At 31.3% G+C, this 20,908-nt stretch overlaps 3 protein-coding genes across 7 annotated transcripts in view; 2 read left to right on the forward strand and 1 right to left on the reverse strand.

The window, feature by feature from the left end:
• Nucleotides 1-10,919, forward strand: part of LOC126735109 (RING finger and CHY zinc finger domain-containing protein 1) — a 25,616-nt gene extending 14,697 nt beyond the window's left edge. Inside the window, exon 7 of the mRNA XM_050439038.1 lies at nucleotides 10,626-10,919. The gene's annotated coding sequence lies outside the window, so the exon portion shown is untranslated. The remainder of the gene's footprint in view (nucleotides 1-10,625) is intronic.
• LOC126735110 (transcription initiation factor TFIID subunit 8) lies at nucleotides 9,949-15,199 on the reverse strand. The gene is made up of 5 exons (XM_050439039.1): nucleotides 14,860-15,199; nucleotides 14,702-14,800; nucleotides 10,624-10,811; nucleotides 10,418-10,568; nucleotides 9,949-10,353 (listed from the first exon to the last, which is right to left on the reverse strand). Exons 1-5 carry the CDS (start codon nucleotides 14,984-14,986, stop codon nucleotides 10,043-10,045), a joined length of 876 nt encoding a protein of 291 aa, XP_050294996.1. The 5' UTR covers nucleotides 14,987-15,199; the 3' UTR covers nucleotides 9,949-10,042.
• LOC126735106 (extended synaptotagmin-2-like) overlaps nucleotides 10,642-20,908 on the forward strand; it is a 30,869-nt gene continuing 20,602 nt past the window's right edge. For 2 of the 5 annotated variants that reach the window (XM_050439019.1, XM_050439021.1), the window contains exons 1-2: nucleotides 10,642-10,782; nucleotides 14,549-14,666. Coding sequence is in view for 1 of the 5 variants with exons in the window: in XM_050439014.1 (XP_050294971.1) it covers nucleotides 10,765-10,782 (18 nt within the window). In the remaining 4 variants the exon portion in view is untranslated. Of the gene's footprint in view, nucleotides 10,783-14,548; nucleotides 14,667-15,954; nucleotides 16,109-20,908 lie in introns of those variants that run through there. The other 3 variants (XM_050439014.1, XM_050439022.1, XM_050439020.1) reach the window with 3 other exon arrangements.

Below are 20,908 nucleotides of genomic sequence, written 5' to 3' on the forward strand. Positions count from 1 at the left end.
CTCATCACGGAGTATCTAAAAATATAAATTTTGATAAAATGTTTGCTTTCAAACAAAGACGTTATGAGATGAATGGTAAGCTTGACACGACTATTTTTTTTTTAATATTTTTTTCTTGATATTCTTGATTCAATTTAATGGCGAAAACATGAACTTAATTGGTAGTTTTCCAATTCCTATTCGAATTTTGACAAGTCACATAACGTTATTCAAAAATTTGCATTAAAATATCCTCAAAGATTCAAAGATGTTAAACTATTTTCAAAAATATTTCTGGAGTATTATGAATGAGAGATTTGCGTGTTTAATTTTTTAACGATTTTAGCACTATTTCTTGTACCAGTAATAGTGTCGATCTTTCTGTTGATTGCGTCAGGGTGCCCAATGACTCGAAGAAGTTTACATAAAAGTGCTGATGTTTTGCAGATTGGTTTTGAGTAGAAGTTTGAGGCTCCCAATTACAACTCACCTGCAGTTGTAATTGAGTTTTAGTTCTCAGGAAACTATTTCTCTTATTTCCACAGTTCATGAGTAAGTGTTCTCCAATGCATTTCTGCACTTATAGCCTTTGCCTAACAGTTTTGTAGGGCATGGCCTAGACATTTCTGACACTGAACGATTTTTTTTCTGTGACTTAAACTTTAAAGCTTTAAATGTTCCATTTGGCTCCAATATTAAGCCATCCCACCTCCAGGGTCATTCACCGTTTTCCGTGTAGGAATACATTTTCTCTCGTTAGTACTTCCAATCTACATTCTATGTTAAATAAGGTAAAAACCTGGATTTTTGGCCCTCTTATCCTATAACGATGAATCAAACAATTTCTTCTTTTTCTTTTCAATAATTGAGTACGAGATATTATTTCCTAAATTTGATATTTATTTAAATAGTGACGTAATACACAATAAAATAGGTAACTAAATATGAATTCATCATAACAATATAGCTTTTACTTACTACGTAAATGGTTAGCCAATAAACAAGACAGGCGCAACAGTACCTTAATAAATAAAAGCACCGACTAGTATTAACATATTTAATGCAATCTGCAAAAGTCAAGGGCGCCAGACCTACTCAACAGGGTTAACTAAGCGTAGAAATAATAATCGGAATATAATCCTAGAGTTCGAGGTATGTCATGTTTTGCTCCAAAATGAAGATAATATTTAAGGTGCTAGATAATCTAATCTAATAAACGAAACTGTATTGGGGTAGAGTTCATTACACTAGTCACAACCTATAGTTCAATGAATTTATTTTTTGTAAATCATTTTTATCACAGCTTTTTAGATGTTATAAAATTGAGGTTACTACAAATTCGACTGTAACTTTGTCCAAAACTTAGTAACATTTTGTTATAAACAATTATGTAATATGTTTATTTGCGTTTTTGTGGAGGTCAGTTTTTTTACATAACTTTTATCTATAATGAAGATTTTAGTTAATTTATGCCTGCTAATAAAAAAAGGAATTTTCTCAACAACGACAATTTAAAACTGTGGAATTTTTTATATTGTAATGATTTTTTATCAGATAATTAAAATTTATAATTAAATATTGTTAAAACAAAATAATATTTTATGTCATTGTCGTAGTTCAAATACAGCAGTGTGCCAAAATTATATATCTTTGAAGAAACTGTCTTTTTATTTAAACATGTGTTTAATAATCGGGTATTGTAACTGAATGTAGTTTATTTTACTAAGACTGCCAATAATTTATGAATAAGTGTAAATGTTCTTAGAAAATTAAATATATCTGTCCTTTCTTTTTATTTAGTCTTTTGAATTTTTATATACATTATTTAATTTATGGCACTTAATCCCCCTAGGCAAACTATTATAATGTATATTAAATAATATTTAGTTAGGGTAATAAAAATATTATTCATTGTTTTTTTTTACATAGTCTGATCTGATGGTAGTTATAGTTTTTTTGTTGTTTTATGCTATTTTGTTGGATAATATACAGTCATATTTAGGTCGTATGTTCTTTTATTGCCAAATGCTTTATTTCTTGCACTAACACAAAAAATGCAGTAAACACCTCTGACCAAGTCAGGTTTTGCGTGCGCAAATTAATGAATCAACTTGCAATAACAAGTCTCAAGTGACAAGTTAGAGACAGAACGATGGCATTTTTTCTACTAACTAGAGTTCGACTCAAATTGAACGTAAAGAAGATTTCTCCGTTCTTTGATGAAATCAAGCAAAAAAGTTCCTATGCACATATGTCTGAACGTCTTCGATTTTACTCTACGGGGTAGTAAAGTCGAATGAAAAAAACTTCTTTTTTTAGATAAATTCGATACATTTATTTATTTATACATGTATTTCAGAGATGTATTCGAATGTTTTAACGGAAAAACAAAAAAAATGCGGCGTTATGGCTATCCACAATAGGTAATGGTTTTTAATTTTTTATGCGAAATCTGTGCATTGGGCGTAAAATTACTGTATACAGTGCGGCTCTTAATTGTCCACCTCGCTCTTATCTTTTGACTGCGTTTATATACAAATTTGAACAATTGAAATTTGCCACACATCATTAGCAACCTAAATACTACTTTTTGAGTTTTTGGTCTCTAACTCATTTTGCAAAACTTCAGAACGCCATTTTGAAAAATTAAATTAAATCGAAAGGAGAGATATGCGATACATTGTTTGAAAGCTCTCACTGAATGCTTTATGGTCCTAGAATATTAAGTCATTACTTCTACCACAGATATAACTAGCTAACGCAACAGATAAATATTCGAATAGCAAAGCTTGTCCCCCGTAAAATCGACGGTCGCACCTGACCGAGACTCGAGCGCCTAATAAAATATACTGAAATGCGGCGCAGCGTTGCCGTATGTTATAATAAATCCGCATTTAATACAAAAAGCCTGTTTAAAAAAACATTTGTATATATTTCAATAGATTGAGTTCAAGTACATGGATTATTTACAAAAGAAAAACAAAATTATATATCGTGTATAGTTTCTTAGAATAGGAGGTATATAAAAGCACATTATAATACATACAAAACTATAAATTACTACCTATTTAATACAAACTTATGGGCAAAATAACAGAAGAGGCACAATAAATCTTTTAGCATGGTGGTTTAGTAAGTGTTCAAAATTTAAGTAAGTGATCATTTTATATTAAGTAAAGACGTAAGGACGATATGCTGAATCAAAGAAAGCGAATTTTGTTCTATATTTATTAACCTACTAGTACCTAACATTTTGTTTACTATTACTTTGGCATGCGTTACGAAAATATTTTTAAAGCTAAGAACTACACTTAAAACCCTTGCAAAATTATAGTGTAAAGATAATCAAAATATATATTAAGGTTTTAACTTAAAACTAAAAATCGAATAATAACTTTAAAAATAAACAAGATTTGTGTAATATTATACTAAAGAAAGTATAATATTACACAAATTAACTAGTCAAAAACAGTTTGGCTGGCAGAATAAAGCCAGAATGTAATTTTTGTTAGAAAATAACTGGAGATTACGGAAATAATTTTTAATTAGAAAAAAAATCAGTGTATCGTTTTTTTTTGTCCAATTAAAATTGTTTTCCCTTTTAACACCCCTGTACTTTTAAATCATCTCTGAGCCTAGATTAATGTAATTTTTTTTTCTTTTTGCAAGACCTAATAGTTGCCGTTAGAGTTTGTGCCTTTAACCTGAAATGCGCTGTATAATTTATTGTTTTTTATTTATTATTTATGTTTTAAATTTTTAATTTTTTGGGTTTTATTGTGCAAATTTTTTCGGTTCCATTTACAAAATTTATATAATTTAGTATATACAAGTTTTATTAACAAAAATACCTTATGCTCGTAACAAATATGATCAGATGGTCCCAACCACTTCATATTTTTAGTTAAAATTTTGTTTTTTATTTTGGTACCCACAAATTCCTGATGCTTAATTTTTTCAAACTCGTTTACATCTGCAGAAGGACTTATCAGATAGTTGTTTTTGTGGCCACCGTAATTCTTATTTAGTATAAATATTTGGGATGGATCGGTTAAATAAGAATCAGATTTTAAAATAGAGGCACAATTTTTGCAATTAAATTTTTCCAAAACTTTCTTAACTAAGTATCCGGCATAATATGAATTTGCACACTCTTCCAAAGCATGGTTTTTGATAATGGTCTCTTTGCTTTTAACTGTTGGAATGTCATTAATTTTTTCGGAATCTAATATTTCAATATTATTTTTCGATGTCGTTTCGTGTGCCTCTTTTTTAGGGATATTATTTAAAATTAATTGTTTATCGACATCATTCTCACAATTGGATAATTTTGAAGGAGTTAGTAAATCTGTTACACTTTTAATTCTAAAAAATAATCGAAAAGATCTGGCCGTTGGGTTAAGATTCCAACCACCGCTTTGTCGAGCTAAGGAAAAGAAATTTTCTAAAAAATCTTGGTTTAATCTGTTAGTTAATAAAAAATTATTATTTTCTTTTTTTTGGTCTGCATAAAGGATTTCTATGGCATTTATAGTTTGAACTAACCCTTTAAAACATGGTGGCTTACTTTTGGATATTTCCTTTAATTGTGTTTTTTTATTTAAAACCTCGCTAACTTTTATTATGGATTCAAAAACCTGTTTACCTTTTTGCAAAACATCTATAACTAATGAGTTTTTCAAACTCACTCCACAGCTATAAGGATTTTTAGTATATAATCGTTTGCTATTAAGAGCATCAAATAAATTGTTCATGATAATGATAAAATTTGAGGTATTAGTACCAATTTTTCCATCAACTATAGATTTTTGAACGGATGTCTTTACAGCTGCAGCCATAGTATTAGAGAATAATTGTAGTGCTAATTTGCAGGACATCTTTTCAAAGGCGTCAGGATTTATATACTTATCTGTTATTTTTGGAAGCATTCTGGCTGATTGAGATGCTTTGTCAATTTCGTATATTTTTTTAATAACATCAAAGCAGATACTTTCATTTAAAAGTTCAAACCTTATTGAAGACTGCCAGTTATTCCTGACGCTTTTGAAAAGATGAGGGACATCATATAAAGAAATGATCTTTTTTTCTTTTAAATAAAAGTAAGGCTTTTCTGCCGTAACACCCAACAGTTTCATTGCGCCTCTATTATTGGTACCCTGATCACAAACCGTGGCCAGTGGTAAAAAGCTCATTTTGTCTAGAACAGTTAGAACGTACAAAATAATATTTTTTAAGTTTTCTTTACAGACTGTATTTTTTGAAAAAAAATATTCTAGTGGAAATTTCCAGGAAGAATATATTCCTTTCATAGAAAAAACGAGAGCATGGTTGGCTTTATTTTGAGTCCTACCAAAAGGGCCCAAGTCCTCAAACCCCTCTATTAAATCTAATTTTTTATTAAATTCCAAATTTTCTTTCAAACTTATTTCATCAAATGTTACAAGACATTTTTTTTCATTTTTTGTCATTGCCTGGGCCTTTTGCTGTAAAAAAACCTGAATATCTTCATCAATGCCTGTTTTAAAATAATTTTTCGCGATCCACTTTTGAATTGTTGAAATAGCTGGTAAGATGATGCCTTTTTTTTTAGAAATAAATAAGCGGACGGAGATTTATAATAAAAACATAAACAAAATTCTCTTTCTTTTCGATTCCAAACCACCCGTTTCTTACCTCTTAATTGCATTTCAACAAAAGTTTTTGCCACTGGAGATAACAAACTTAAAAGCGGTAAGGGCGACGACATTGCAAGTTTGGATTTTTGTATTTTTCTGTGTAATCTAAAAATTATTTTTTTAAAATTCTTATTCTTTTTAGTAACACGTGTAATTTTTCTTTTTAATTTTAATTTTCTTGGAGTCACAATTTTGTCTGGTAACGAACATAAATTGCTGACAAACTCGGATTCTACACTGTTATTATGTTTTCTTCGTTTTGTTGAAGAACTTTTTGGACTAAAATCGAGTAGTGATGTTTCCAGTTCTGCATATGTTCTTTTTGGAGTCAACACTTTTAGACTATCTGGGCAGTCAGTAGCAAAAGGACTGGTTTCATTAAGCGCATAGTTTCTGGGAACGGCATTTTTTTTCAGGTAAAACTGCTTGGATGTACGAAAGTCCTCACTCGTGAAGTGATCCATACAAAGGTATTTATTGCGTAGGGTTTCTTCGGAAAATGTAGCCAATTTAGCGTTTCCTATATAAAGCAAAGAAAAAATATTTTTGTATTTATAAATCCTAATATTATTAAAGTAACTTATTTGTTTACTTTTGGGATTCAAGGTAGCCAAAAAACAAGTAAAAGATAACTTTTTGCTTTTTTTTATTGTTTTCCATTTTTTGTTCGATTGTTAATATTGAGAAAAAATAACGTTAAATTATTAAAGCAGTTTTAAAAATGCAAAAAATAAATATGGGGCCAATATGAATTTGATTGTAGTGGCCAAAACACGAATCGTCGCGTGAAAACAAGACCTTCAAATCTTATTACCTTTTAACCTAATTACCTTTTTTTTAATTTATTTAGTATTGCAAGATTTGCTGACCGATTTTTGAGAAAAAAGATATCAAAATATTGGGACAGAATTGCTGCTTTTAAAAAGTCTTTGTTCTTATTTGGTTGCTACTAAAAAAATTAAGTAATTGCCAAAAAGTGGTTCAATAGATTTTGGAAGAGGTTTTCAAACAAAACAAAATAAAATAGCATCAAAGCTATTTTTATATGGTTATTTGATCGTATATTGACAGATGCGTTAACGTGCTTATCCATGCCACCACTATATTTATCGTTTTAACTCAGTTTTAAATTATTTTAAATAATAATCTGTCAACTATTGACGTGCATGTCATAATAATTATGGAATGGTATATCTTCTTTAAAAATATACTAAAATGATCTATTTAAAATTAAAAAAAATATTGGCGTAACTGTTGAACAAATTGAAATGACAAAAAATACATTTTTTGGTTGTATAAGTACTCATGAGTTAATTGAGTTGTTATTATTGCTTAACCATTATATTTTTTCTTAATTATTATTTAGTTTAGTAAAACGTAAGTAAAGGTAAATTTAAAAATAAAGTTTAATAGAAAAAAAATTAAGTTAAGTAAAATGGTAAAGGCGTTAATTCAATTTATTTTAGTGCAAAAAAGAACTTAATAAAGTAATGTCGGGAGTAATTATAAAATTTACTTACCAGAATTTATTATCATTTATCGCATAAATCCTTTATTTTCACTGGAAACCTAAACATTCTAATTGAAGAGTTTCTTCGTGAATTTCGACAATTAAAATATTCACTTCTAGAACCACCAGGTCGTTTTTTTGGAAGAGTCTCCATCATTTTAATATAATGTTTTAATCGAAAAACATGGAATTTGGTAAATAATAAAAGTCTTAAATATTAAGAAACAACGCATTAACACAAATAAGAAACTCATTCGATCAGCGCAAAACACTTAACCACAACGGCAAAGTCAAACTACCTTTAAGTCCCAAAAAGTGCCCTATTTATTTAAACTTTTACTCGGCTGACTGCGGTCTGCTGCCTGCTTCACCTAAACTCGACAACAAGGGCTGCGTAATTCATCGATGGTCAGCCCGCTCAAAAAGCCGGCTGACATTTCGGGGCCTGCATTTTTACTATTGGAGTATTTATCTGTTGCGTTAGCTATTTATATCTGTGCTTCTACCCATAGCAAAATGGCACCCTTTCAAAATCTTCTTTTTCGCATTTTTATTTCCGTTACTATACCTGTGTTCAGGTGTAATTTTTTTATAGGTGTGTTGTTTGTATTTTCTGTCAATGTCTATATATATATATATATATATATATATATATATATATATATATATATATATATATATATATATATATATATATATATATATATATATATATATATATATATATATATATATATATATATATATATATATATATATATATATATATATATATATATATTATATATAAATATATATATAGACATTTTTTTCTGTAAAATGGACAGGAAAGCCAATAATTGCCCCCTTAAAATTTACATGGGTTTTCCTATGTTCCGCTCGGCGACGCACCACCCGGTACGTATATAAGGATATATATATCATTAATGTAAATTTTAAGGGGGCAATTATTGGCTTTCCTGTCCATTTTACAGAAAAAATGTAAGATAACTTTTTGAAGAGACCAATCTGGCAATCGTGCAAAGTTTCAAAAAATGTTAATAAGCGAATCTTGAATTATTCAATTAGATGTAATTGCAAAATTACCAAATTTTCGGTTCAGGTAAAACCAGACACCAGCCACCAGCAAACAATTTGTTATAAGGCTTTGTCAAATCTGACGTACAGCCGAATACAAGAATTTTTTTTTCGTTTTATCAATCTCACAACCATACATTCAAAGTAAGACACGTTAACATTACTTTTTTATCTAAACTTGTATTTAATATAACGATGAAGTTAAACCAATAACAATTATTATTATCGATTATTAAAAACATAATTTTATCATACTTAGAATTTAATTAAACCAATAGCAGTATCTGAAATATTTTCAATTTATTTTCCCATCAAGCCTATTTGGTCCATTTCAACCATTAAACCTATTGTTAGTAAATTCGAGTCCAAAGACATTGCAATAAATAATTGTAAATGTTTAACTCAGAAGATCGAAAATAGATCCGAAAAGAGAGAGAACAGAACTCTTAATATTTTACTAAGTGTGGAAAAATAAAATAAAATACAATAACTTTTTTAAAAATAATAGAGAATTACATAAAAACATCAATTAATCAAATGTTCAAACAACCCCCCATTAACAGCTAAACAATATCCTAACCGATCATAAAATTCATTTCTAACGTTACTAAGTTGATATTGGGAAATTTTATTACATTCTAACGAAATAGCGTTTTGTAACTGAATTAGATTCTCAAATTTTACACTTTTATAAATGACCCCACAAAAAGAAGTCATTCGGTGAAAGATCAGGTGACCTGGCTGGCCAAAGTATCCGGTACCGTGGAACAACTTCTTCCAAGGCGGGTCCAATTTGATTTTGAAATAAGTCCAAATAGGTTTCAGCTGTTACGTTATAGTCCATAAAAAGGATCCAATATATAACAAATATTTCTTAAAAAATTCCTATCATTATTTGCTCTTTCCATCATTTCAAAACAAAATGCCATTCTTCGCTCTTCATCTCCTTCCTGCAGCTCTTGATGTTTTTCGAATTTATACGAATAATATTTGTTTTTTTTAAAGTGCGCAATACCGTTGTATGATGTTTATTTACCTCTTGCCCAAGAACCCTCGTACTAACCATCTTGTTTTCCTCCACACTCAGTAGAATATTAAGATCTCTGTTCTCTGTTTCTTCGGCTCTATTTTCGATATCCTGAGTTGAACATTTACAATTATTTATTACGGTACCTTTGGACTCAAACTTATTGACAATACGTTTAATAGTTGAAATGGATGGAATGGGCTTGGTGGGGAAATAACACTGAAAACATTTCAGATACTGCTCTAAAACTGTTTCCCGCATAATGCCACTTAATTATGGCTATTTTTTCGTCGATTGAATAACTCATACTTGTTTTCAAATATCGACTGTCACTGATTTATTGACACTTTTCCTTACGTCAGTGACAATATTCATTTTACTGGTACCTGATCCGAAAATTTGCTAATTTTGCAATTACATTTTAAATAATTCAAGATTCGCTTATTAAAATTTTTTGAAACTTTGCACAAAGGTTAGCCAGATTGGTCTCTTCAAAAAGTTATCTTACATTTTTTCTATAAAATGTACAGGGAAGCCAATAATTGACCCCCTTAAAATTTACATGGGTTCCTATGTTCCGCTCGGCGACGCACCCGGTATATACCTCTCATGTAATAATAATGAGACAAATAGGTCCTAAAAATGGGTAAATATTTTTTTTACATTTCATCCAACAAACCTGGATTTCCAAAACTTTATTAAAAAACAAACAATAAAAAAAAACCACTATCTCTTGCATCTTAAACTAAAATTAATACCGTTTATATACAATACCTAACTTATAATATCGATATTCTGTTCCTTCATGGGCATTTTGGTCGCGGCCAAATAAGGGTTATCAATAAAAGTGCTATTCTGAGTGCCTTCTTCGCTCTTGACTGTTTCATTCATAGGAATTTCGGTGCCATCACCTTCAGGTTCTTCTTCCTCCTCTTCCTTCTTGATATTTTGTGCCTCTTTGTGCTCTTTCTGCTGTTGCAATATTTGGCTCTTTGGATCAAAATCTAGATCTTCTGGGTCAAATATCTGGTCTTGAGGCAATAGAGCACTTAGATATGGGGGGTAGGGTGGTTTAATTGCAATTACTAAAATAAAATTTTATTTTTTCAGATTAAGATATACATATATATATTTGTATAATTGACTTACAGGGAAATATATTTCCTTCCTCAGTGTCAAAAAGGTTATGCGTAGGGCTTGTTTTGGCCAAGAACTTTGTTAATGCCTTTTCAACATCCTTTTTTTGCATAGCAGCCTTTTCTCTTACTGATTCGTAGTCGATTATTGGTTGTTTGTGGGTCTAATAATGTTAAACACAATTAGGGTGATTAAAAAATTTAATACAAAATACTTACAGGAGTCCGAACATAAGCGTGCGGATCAGGAAATGGTGGCAAATGTTTTGGAATATGATTTGGCAAAGGTTCCTTCGACCCTGCTGATAGCATGTTTAATTGTTTTTGAGGCTGCTGTGGTTGCAAAGTTGGAAGAACAGCATGTTTTCCACTTTTAAGGTAGGACCCTAAAGTGTTGAAGTTGAATCCTAAAACATTACACTAAATTATGTTAACTTAGATATTGGGTAAGATTTGGCTGCAGTTATATGTTAATTAATTCATATTAACATTAATAAAATATTTATTAATTTATATTATTTGTGTCCTATTATTATATTAATATTAATTAAATAATTAATTTAAAATAATAAGAACTGCCTGCAAAATATGAGTTTTTCCTTATTTTCATCGACATATAATTATATTGTGTTGAAATTATGTATTGACTCTTAGATTAATAGGATGATAATGACCACCTGCTGTAGATAACACTCTTGTTGGAGCCAATTTAGTTTAAAACAAGTTTGTATTAATTTTGTTTAATTAACCTTGTTAAAATCGTAAAAATACAAAACTGAAACAATCTTTTTTATATCCTATAGCGCACTAAGTCACAAAAAAATTGCGGTAAGATAAAAATAAAACACAATAAAAATTGCAAAAGACTTGAAGGTACACTTGCCAAAGGAAAAATTCTAGTACAACACTACAAATTTCTCAAATTTTTAAATATTCGAATCAATAAATGATGTTTAAATCAAATGCCTAAAACTGCTTAAATTAATAACTTAGCTAGCAGCTGTATATATGCTTAATTAAATAATTATATTCACGTAACTTATTATTAGCCTGTACGGCATCTATAAATGTAACCCTATTTGTCACCAAAGAACAGTTAGAGAAATATAAAAACCTTTACAGACAAGCTAAGAAAAATGCCTTAGTTTCAATATGGAAAATAATAAGAGAAAAGTCAAATAGACAAGTTTTAAGTAAAAGTAAGAACACATTAAATGCAGAAATGACTTTAATTTCTTCTTCCTTCATCTACCGCAGATAATATTCTCAGCGGTATGTCCACTTCATGTACTTAATTTCTTGATTATGTGTTTGTTCCTATGGACAATCTTCTACCTTAACTTCAGTCAACTTCCTTTAATGTCATAAAAGAAAAAATTAAAAGATAACAGTTAAACAGTAGAAGTAGAGGCTGCTTTGATATTAATACTAGGGTTCAAACTCTTATTAACTAGAAAACTTATTGTTGTTCCATTTACCAAAGAAATAAACCAGTGTTTTTCTGCTGGTATTTTCACAAGTATACTTAAAAGAGCAAAAGTGTTTCCTATCTATTTACAGACACCTAATTTGGTTTTAGAAATAACAAATCCACAACATTGCCAACAGATACACTCATACAAAATACCACAGGATGGAATTTGGTATGGATTCATTTTATGTATGCATCAGTATGCTTCTTTTTATGACCTCTTTTTATGACCATTTTGTAGATGATACTAGTAATCTTATCCAGTACTCCGCTTCTGATCCTGTGTTAGACATGATAGGTGAGCAATAAAAATATTCATGGATGGTTTTTGACCAATAGACTTTCCCTAAATGGAAAGAACATGTATGTCTCCTATCGAACAAACTAAGTTGAATACTCTTTATGACAAGATTCTTATGGACTGTTACTATTTTGTCTGCCTACTATGGTACATAATATAGCACATTTGCAGAAATGTAGCAAATGTGCTCTGCAATTCTGAGGTTATTCTAGCCATGCACAGGAAATCTTTAAGGTTCAGATGTATCAGGATCATGGTTGGTTGGGTTAGGGTATACAGATTGTTGTAGGCAGAGACCTTCATATACTAAGCTTTTCTTGCACCTACCTCTATCAATGTTTAATTTACATTGTTAATAACATCTCCGGTTTAGAGGTTATTCAGATATACACAAATTAAAGCCTCTTCAAATAAAACAATCAAGTATCAGAAAAAGTATAATCTAATAAAGAGGTTTTGAATTAATCCTTTGACAATTACACAGCTCTAAATAAAGGCTTTTAGCCGTAATGTGTATTATTAATAAAATATAATAAATGTTAATTCATTTTTGATATTTGATAATTTACAAAGTATGGGAATTACATATATTTTTATTTAAAATAAGTAGTTATTGTTATTTAGTAATATTTGTAAATATAATGATACCAATGCTCAAAAATAAATATTTCTTACAATTCTGATAAATGATATTTGCCCAATAATAACGTTTTTGGTAGATTTAGCCTTTATATAATATAAGATTAAAGTTTTTTAGAGATCCCAAGCTCTGGCGGAGCCTAAGATAAAAATTTTCCTTTCCATTCTATTTGCCACTGCAATTTTGAATATCTTGAAAAAATGAGTTATAAGGATACTAAAGGCTAACAAGTCATAAAATGTAATGACAACTATTTTTCGGTGATTACTTGATTAAAAATTAAAATTTTCGACGCATTCATTGGCACTCTAGTTTAAAATATAAAAGAATGATTTTTTCTATGGCTATAAAACAAAAAGTAGCAAAAATCAGTATTATTGTTTTCAGAATATTATTTTCTATTGAAATATGTAATAATATACCAAGTGTGCCATTTAAAATAAGAAAGTTAGTGTTACGTCCGGTTAATCTGGAAGTGATGAAAAACAACTGAATATGTCAAAAGATGCTCTTATAATAATTCCATTGATATACCAAATTTCATTTGTTTATCTTAAAGAGTAAAATAGTTCCCTTTTTTCTGTGTCACCCGCTATATGCATAGAGTGTGGTGACTTTAACTGGAATAAATTCAGTTGAAACTAATCAAAATTTATCTCGCAAAATTCCTGAGACCCGTCGATTTTTGTTTATTTTTTTTCACATTTCAAGATAGTTTTTGTATTTTTTCTCCTACAGGGGGGGGTCCAAATTAACCCCAACTTTTTTTTTTAAATGGAAAGCCACTTTTTTTAAACTCTCATTGAAAAGAGCTCTTTTTCTTGATTAAATTGCCCTATTTACTTTTGTGATTATCTAAAGGAGAAATACGAAAAAAAAAATAAAAACCATTAAATTATTTAAAGTTGCGTTTAATGTATAAGATGCTCAAAATGAGCACCATTTACTTGTTGGCAAAGCCCAAGACGATAATAAAATTCGTTTCTGACATTTTCTAACACTTCTGGAGATATTTGTCGGATTTCTTGCCTAATACGTTCTTTGAGTTCATCTAGGTTTCCTGGTTTGCTCATATAAATTTGACTTTTCAAATGTCCCCACAGAAAAAAGAAGACTTAGAAGACCTTTGTCTTGAAACATCCCTCACATGCCCAGCTTCTCGAAATCTGCTACTATTTTACTAACCGTACCTTGGTTAATAGGTGGCAAATCTGGATATTTCTGCCTGAATAAGTGAACAACCTCTAGCTGAGTATGACTTCTGTCCCCATAACCAATCATTATTAAGATTTCAATCTTGTGGGATTCAGATAAATAAGGCATTTTTTCAATATAAGTTAACTTAGGTATTTAACAACTGGTTGAAATTCACTTTAACAGTGACACTACAACAATGTCAGGAAATGTCTCGATAGCGATAAAATAAACAAACACACCAAAAATTTACCAACACAAAATATTTCGAGACAAAAATCAATGGGTCTCAGGAATTTTGCAAGATAAAATTTGATTAGTTTTAACTGAATTCATTCCAGTTAAAGTCACCACACTGTATACAAAAAGAGTAATTCAAAATAACAAGAATAATATTCAAAATCTTCAGTCAAAGAAAACTAAAACTACTTTTTAAGTGTTCAGCAAAAGAATAAAAAGCATTTAGGCAAATATAATTTAATTTTCATAAAAAATCTCTTGATTTTAATATTTCTTATGTGGAGTGAAATATTTTTAGAGAACTGGACACAATAGTATTCAGAGCCTTGTCTGGTTCTAGCGAGCCTGTGAAAGTATGCGATAATGTTCCTACTATGTTACTACTATGCCTCATGTGCTGTAGATGATTATTACTGGTAAGTATTTTATAATAAATGAAACAGCTACTCACCCATTTCTGTAAAGGCTAAAACAATATCTGCTATCAATGGCTCCACTCTTCCAGAGAGCTCACAATAGTTTCTGCCCAAATGACCTACTTGACATAAAACTGAAACAATTAAATTACCGGAATAATTGATTTAAGAAGTTAAAAAGTTGGAGGCTTACAAGCTTGCATCATTTCAGTTAAAGTACCCAGGGCCTCTTTTTCTGCATACTCAAAGCCTGACTCTTTAACGACACTAGAAACTGCTATGGCAAGCATTTTTCTATGGGGATTAGTCTGCTGATCCATTTTAAATGTAAATATTTTAAATTATTTGTCAAACTCTATAACATACAGAAACTCAAAAACATAAATAAACAATCTTCAGTAGAGGGGGTTTTTATTTTAGGTTAGGATGTGTTTTATTTTGACACTTTGAATTTTTATTTATTTGGTCATACATTTGTAGCAACGCAATTCTAGAAAGAGAGGTCATATATTCATGTTAACATTAGGTTTGTTCTCACTGCAAATTTCTTACAAGTTTGAAACTGCTTCTAAACCATTCCTGATGCGCATGCGTAAAATATTACAACTTCTGATCGATTTGAAACCGTTTGTGCGAACATCAAATACGGGTTGAGTGGAGAAGAAAAATAACCTCACTTTTTTATGCCAGTGGGAAAAGGGCAATAAAATAAAACATAAACAAAGAAAATTTACAGTACAACCTTAAAATAGCTGTATATTATTAATAGAGTTTAAGATCGAATCGATCGATCGATCGATCGATTATAATAGATTTTACTTCAGGGCTTACTCTAAAATGGTCGAAAAATTCTATTCTATTAAATTGGGACACAGTTTCATCAAAATAGTTTTGATTGTCGTTCTTCCAGTAAATCTTTTTTAAAAGTCTGTGTCGGAATCAACATAACTCGGAATTAACAAAATTCTGATCAGATTCCTCCGACGATTCAAAATCACTCATTTCCTTAATGTGTATTTTTAGACTAAGCCAACAATTTAAAATACAATTTTTCAAAACGAATATCAGGGACTATACAAAACGACAAAATGCAAACAACAATTTAGAGGTTATGTTCATATTCCGAAGATCAGCGTTGACTGGTTACACGAATTCTCTGACACTTTGCTTGAAATAAATCCGAAAACAAGTCTGACTATCAGAAATTTGTGTAAAGTGTAAGAACATCAAACTTTTGATTTGACACCGATCAGAAGTGTCTGTGCGAACGTGTTTTCCTCTATTGCGCATGTTTATTTGTCGACAACGTATTTCTTACTGCTGTGAGAACAAACCTATTGTTAACAACGTGCAATATTTTAAGGTAACTGGTCCGTGAAAGGATAATCTTTACATCCCTACCAAATAACCAACTATACAGGTCTGGTCAACTTAAGTCTTGGGTAAGAATCAATCAATCAATTTATTAATGCCAATATACAAAATAGTATTCACACAAGTCAAGAATTACATAGTTAAAAAATAGGGTGATTTATAAAAATTGTTTATAAAAATTGATAATAAAATTTTTCCTAAAATACTATATAAAACTAATTAAAACCAAAACACAATGATTGATATACATACTATGAATAATACACAATCACAATATGTCTTAAATAAAATGCAATAATTAAAACTTTCCAAATCTAAATCCACATAGTCGGTAGGAAGTTTATTATATCACTTAATAGCTAGAAATCCGGGACCATTCTGACACCTTGTTAAGCGTTGGTAAATTGGAACTAGCCTATTTATGTTTCTAGTACCATAGTTATGTATATCACCCTATACTTTATACCGATCCCTATTCCTGTGTACCCATAAAAGATTTTCCAATATATATACGGAAGGTAGGGTAAGTATTCCCTTCATAGAGAAAACAGATCTACAATCCTCCCTGCAACCCAGCCTACCCAAAATTCCGATTGCCCTTCTTTGTAGTGAAAAGAAAGAAAAATTAATAAAAAGAAAATCAATGTAACTCGTAGGAACAAATCTAAGTCACAAGTTAAAAAGAAAATGATAGGCTTTCTCCTACTTCTTCCTCTACTAGAATGTCATTCAAATTGAATGTAGAGAAGGCTGAGAGGATTGGCGAAAAAAATGTTCAGGGCGTCCGATCGGTCTGAAGTTGTATCTTTATTCCGCAGATTTTCAGCATTTACTTTAGCCTTTTTCCGATAATGGAAGTTAAGAAGAATATTAAAATGAATGTACTTGAAAATAAAACATAATTTTATTAAATGGTAGTTAAGAGCTGCGAGCGTGGAAAAAGTGATTGGGCGATTATGTCAAACGGTTTTAAATGCTTTTCACCTACAGATTTTAGACGAAGCTTAAGACAAGAATATTTTTAATAAAAAACAAATTAATTGGAAACTCTATGGAGGTATAACAATCATTTGATAGTGTGTCATACCACCGGAGATACTATCGTATTGTAAGGTGAAACAGGCAAAATTTTCGCACAAATTAAATTATTTTCACAACTTATATAATTAAATACACCACAAACATTTAATTAAATAAAAAGCTTTATTTAATTTATTAAGAAGCATTTCTTCTTGAATAATATAAACCATTTTTTTACAACGTTTATGAGTTTTCTTTTGTTAAGAATACATAGAATAAAAGCATTGCCCTCTTGATAAACAGACGTTAAACCAATAACTTTGTCCTTCTCATCGAAGCATTCAGCAGGTTTTGATGAAATATCATACTTATCTTATGAAGCACGCTATCGAATATGTTATTGATTCCTTAATCTCTTGTAAATTATTGGTCTTTGCAGGTCTTTATCTTTTACCTCAATTTTGAAACAAACTATCGTTCAGCCAATTCACAAAAAAGAAATTTCAAATTATCGGAGCACTGAACTTTTGTCTGTTATCTCCCAAATATTTGAAATAGCTTTCTACATAGGCTTCGAAGGGGATGCAATGCAACATGCAGGTGTTGCTTTATATAATAATAATAAATCTAGACGAATGTAAACGTACTGCTTTCTTGCGTTTTGATCATAAAAAAAGTTTTGATTTGATAAATAATAATCTACTTAATAATCTACTTATCTCTAAATTAGAACATTATGGAATACGAGGAAATTCCTTCAAGTGGCTGAGGGATTCCTTAATCAACCGGTAATAAACAAAAATAAAGTAAGATTTCTTACAAGTGGGGCTTCCTTGAGGTAGCATGCTGGGATCATTCTTGTTCATAATTTTTGTAAATTGTATTTTTTATGTTGACTCTGAAATTGTTTATCTTTTGTTCTTTGCGTACGAAACTTCTGTTGTGTCATTGGGAATGGATACAGCCGATCTAAGCAAAAATGCAAATACTACTCATCAAGAGAAAACTGATGTCATCTTATTTTTCCTAATGGATCTCAATGAGAGTACCTGGTTCAGATTTGGTGAAAAGTCTATTGTACAGACAAATGTGACAACATTTTGGGAGTTATCCTTGTTTCTGAACTTACTTGGTCCTCAACTTCGACTGAGACACTGCAGGGAAAGGTGACCCTCAAATGAATGTAGAATGCGCGTACTGTCTTTTGATGATCGGCCACTTGCAGTGCAACAGAGGGGCCCAAGCCCCTAAGGAGAAGGGAGACATGCATGCATTACAGGGAGTTCATATGTCTTTCCTTCCACGCTTCTGTCTTGACTAAGGCCGGGCCTTAGGGAGGACCGCCCCCAGTGGTAGCAAGGTAACAACTGTAGCCTTAAGGCACTCTCCCCAGGCCGTTGTCGGTGTAGGAGGCTGCCCCATCATCCTTCGAAAAATCCCGAGTTACGTCAGAAGGTTAAGAAATCAGCCTGGTCACTTATCAACGCGGGATCTGGGGGAAGCTGAGGCACCGTCTGATGCATCCAAAACACGCGCAACTACACTTATACTGCAACATCACTTTTTAAAAAAAAACCCTTATTACATTAAGAGGAGAAATAAAAGCCAATGAACTTAAGAATTCCTGTTCCCACCCACGACGAAACTGAGGGAAAAATACCATCAGGAAACGAGGTGAAGTTGCTAGGTTTTAGCTCCGAGATGGAAACGGTTGTTAGTGACCAACCAATGGTGGCATACAGCCATCACAGGAAGGGCCGGAGCTCAAAGCCAAGGAAATGAGGGAAAAGCCCGTGCCGAAAGAAAAAATCGGCAAAAAAGGGAATATAGGAGGAGGAGCAGAAACAGCAAGAGGGCAAGAAGGAGCCACCCTTCTTGGCCTCTCGCCTTGAAGGCTTGCGGCCGGGCCCCAAGCCCAGTCAGAGGAAGGCCCTTCCAGCCACTCATCTGCTTCTAGTAAAAAAGAGAAGTGGAAGAAGGTCCGAGAGCCGGAGGCCCGGAGGGCTAGAAGAGTTGACCACCAGCAGTGGCCAATCATCCTGCCAACCGAGCTCGCCGCTGCGAGACAGTCCGCCCACGGGACACCTCAAACGAAGTCGACCGTCACCAGCAAGCGCCCTCGGAAGAACGAAGAAACACCACCGGAAAGGATAAACAAGCGGTCAAAACGGGCGGGTCAACTGAAGGATGGCTCTAGCAGGAAGTCTCACTTATTAAATACTAAAATTGGAAGTTACACTTATTATATTAGAACAAGAACTTGTAGTATATCACTTACAATACCAGAAGTTTGCAAAGCAATTTATGAAGTTCTAGAAGAATTTATTTAGGTAAATATTGAAAAACAAAGGTGCAAAATAGCAGAATATTATAATCGCCTGTAGAAAAGTTACTGTACAAATTTGAGGAAGATTAAGGAGAATTGATGAATTATTCGGCAAAGGAAAAGCATTATTTGTTAAATTAGTACAAATAAGAGATATACAGTGTTTTGATAACAGATTAAAGTTTTTTTTTCGCATCTTAAAATTTTCTGAAGAGGCATTTTCTTTAATTGAATGGTCAGGCAGTTGCAAAATAGATCAAACTCCCTGTACTCCTGGCTTTAGAATTTTTTAACTATCCTTGTATTGATTGCATTTATATACTTGACTATCTTTTTTTTTAGCCCTTTTGATAGTAGGAGTAGTAGTAAATTCATTAGTCTTTTTGATGTGCATCGCCGGAGGAACTAGCAGATTATTGTAATCCATCAACTTCTTGTATAGTTTCGAGTAGTTTCTTTGAGCCTTTCTGCAATTCTTAAAAATATTAAACGAGATTATTATTAACATTGTGTGCTAGAGCTAACTTGTTCCGTTATTTATTGCATATTCGTTTCAAAAAATAATAATCTCAAATTTATTTGAGATACTATAGATTTATTATAGATTATTATAGAAAGCATGCAGTTATCCGTTGATTTCCCAAAAGTGGATCTGAGTACTTTAACTACAAGGCGTATTTTAACATTTTAATTTGTAGTCTTTACAATTGTCGACTTGAATTAAAATTTCCTATATGTAGATGTTGTAACAAGTGGTATGCTTCAGTATTTTTCTTGTAAGGATTGTTGTAAGGATGATTAAATAAAGATTTAATCATCCTTACAACAAAATCTTTTAAATATAACAACAGACGGTGTTTTTCTGGTAGGTGATGCTTTTTCACTACGAACTAACATTCTAAAATCCAACTCTAGGATAACAGCACTAAATCGTCGCGAGTTTTTCACTACCGAGGCAGGAAAGTTATTGAAGACAGTCTTGGTATACTAATAGCTCGCTTTAGGATCTTTCACAACCCAATTCCATTTTAAGAAGCTACAGCTGAGCATATTGTAAAAGTGATATGTGCTATATATAATTGGTTAAAGAAGATATTTAAGCCTTCACAACCGTATATAGAAAGCGAATGACTGGACACAGAAGACTGGAATTTTATCTCTGTCAAGTAATAATCATATGAGAAATTCTACCGCAGTTTGTGATTTATTTGCGAATAGGTATATAACAACTGAAATTATACCTTGGCAGTGGAATATTATTTAGGTGTTGCAGCTACTGGTATATATATGGTATATTGTGACATATAAAAGAGGCCGAGGCAAATCTCCCACAAGATACACTGACCACAATGTCACAGCATTTAGTGTTCCACTAACAGAATGTGCAAGAAGAAATGCGGGAAAAATGGAGAGGCATCAGCAAGACGAACTAATGCTATGATACTGTATCAGGTCAGCGATTCACAAGAAGAGAATATGATTAACATAAATAAATATGTTTATAAAAGAAGATTTTTGGTTA

Source organism: Anthonomus grandis, chromosome 4, assembly GCF_022605725.1.
Source record: "Anthonomus grandis grandis chromosome 4, icAntGran1.3, whole genome shotgun sequence".
NCBI lineage: Eukaryota > Metazoa > Arthropoda > Insecta > Coleoptera > Curculionidae > Anthonomus > Anthonomus grandis.

Excerpts from the sequence above, each read along its gene's own strand:
- LOC126735110 (XM_050439039.1), bottom strand. The coding sequence starts at position 14,986 with ATGGATCAGCAGACTAATCCCCATAGAAAAATGCTTGCCATAGCAGTT. Across the intron at positions 10,812-14,701 it reads TTTAGCCTTTACAGAAATGG|GATTCAACTTCAACACTTTA; the intron begins GTGAGTAGCTGT and ends GTAATGTTTTAG. Across the intron at positions 10,569-10,623 it reads ACGCTTATGTTCGGACTCCT|ACCCACAAACAACCAATAAT; the intron begins GTAAGTATTTTG and ends TAACATTATTAG.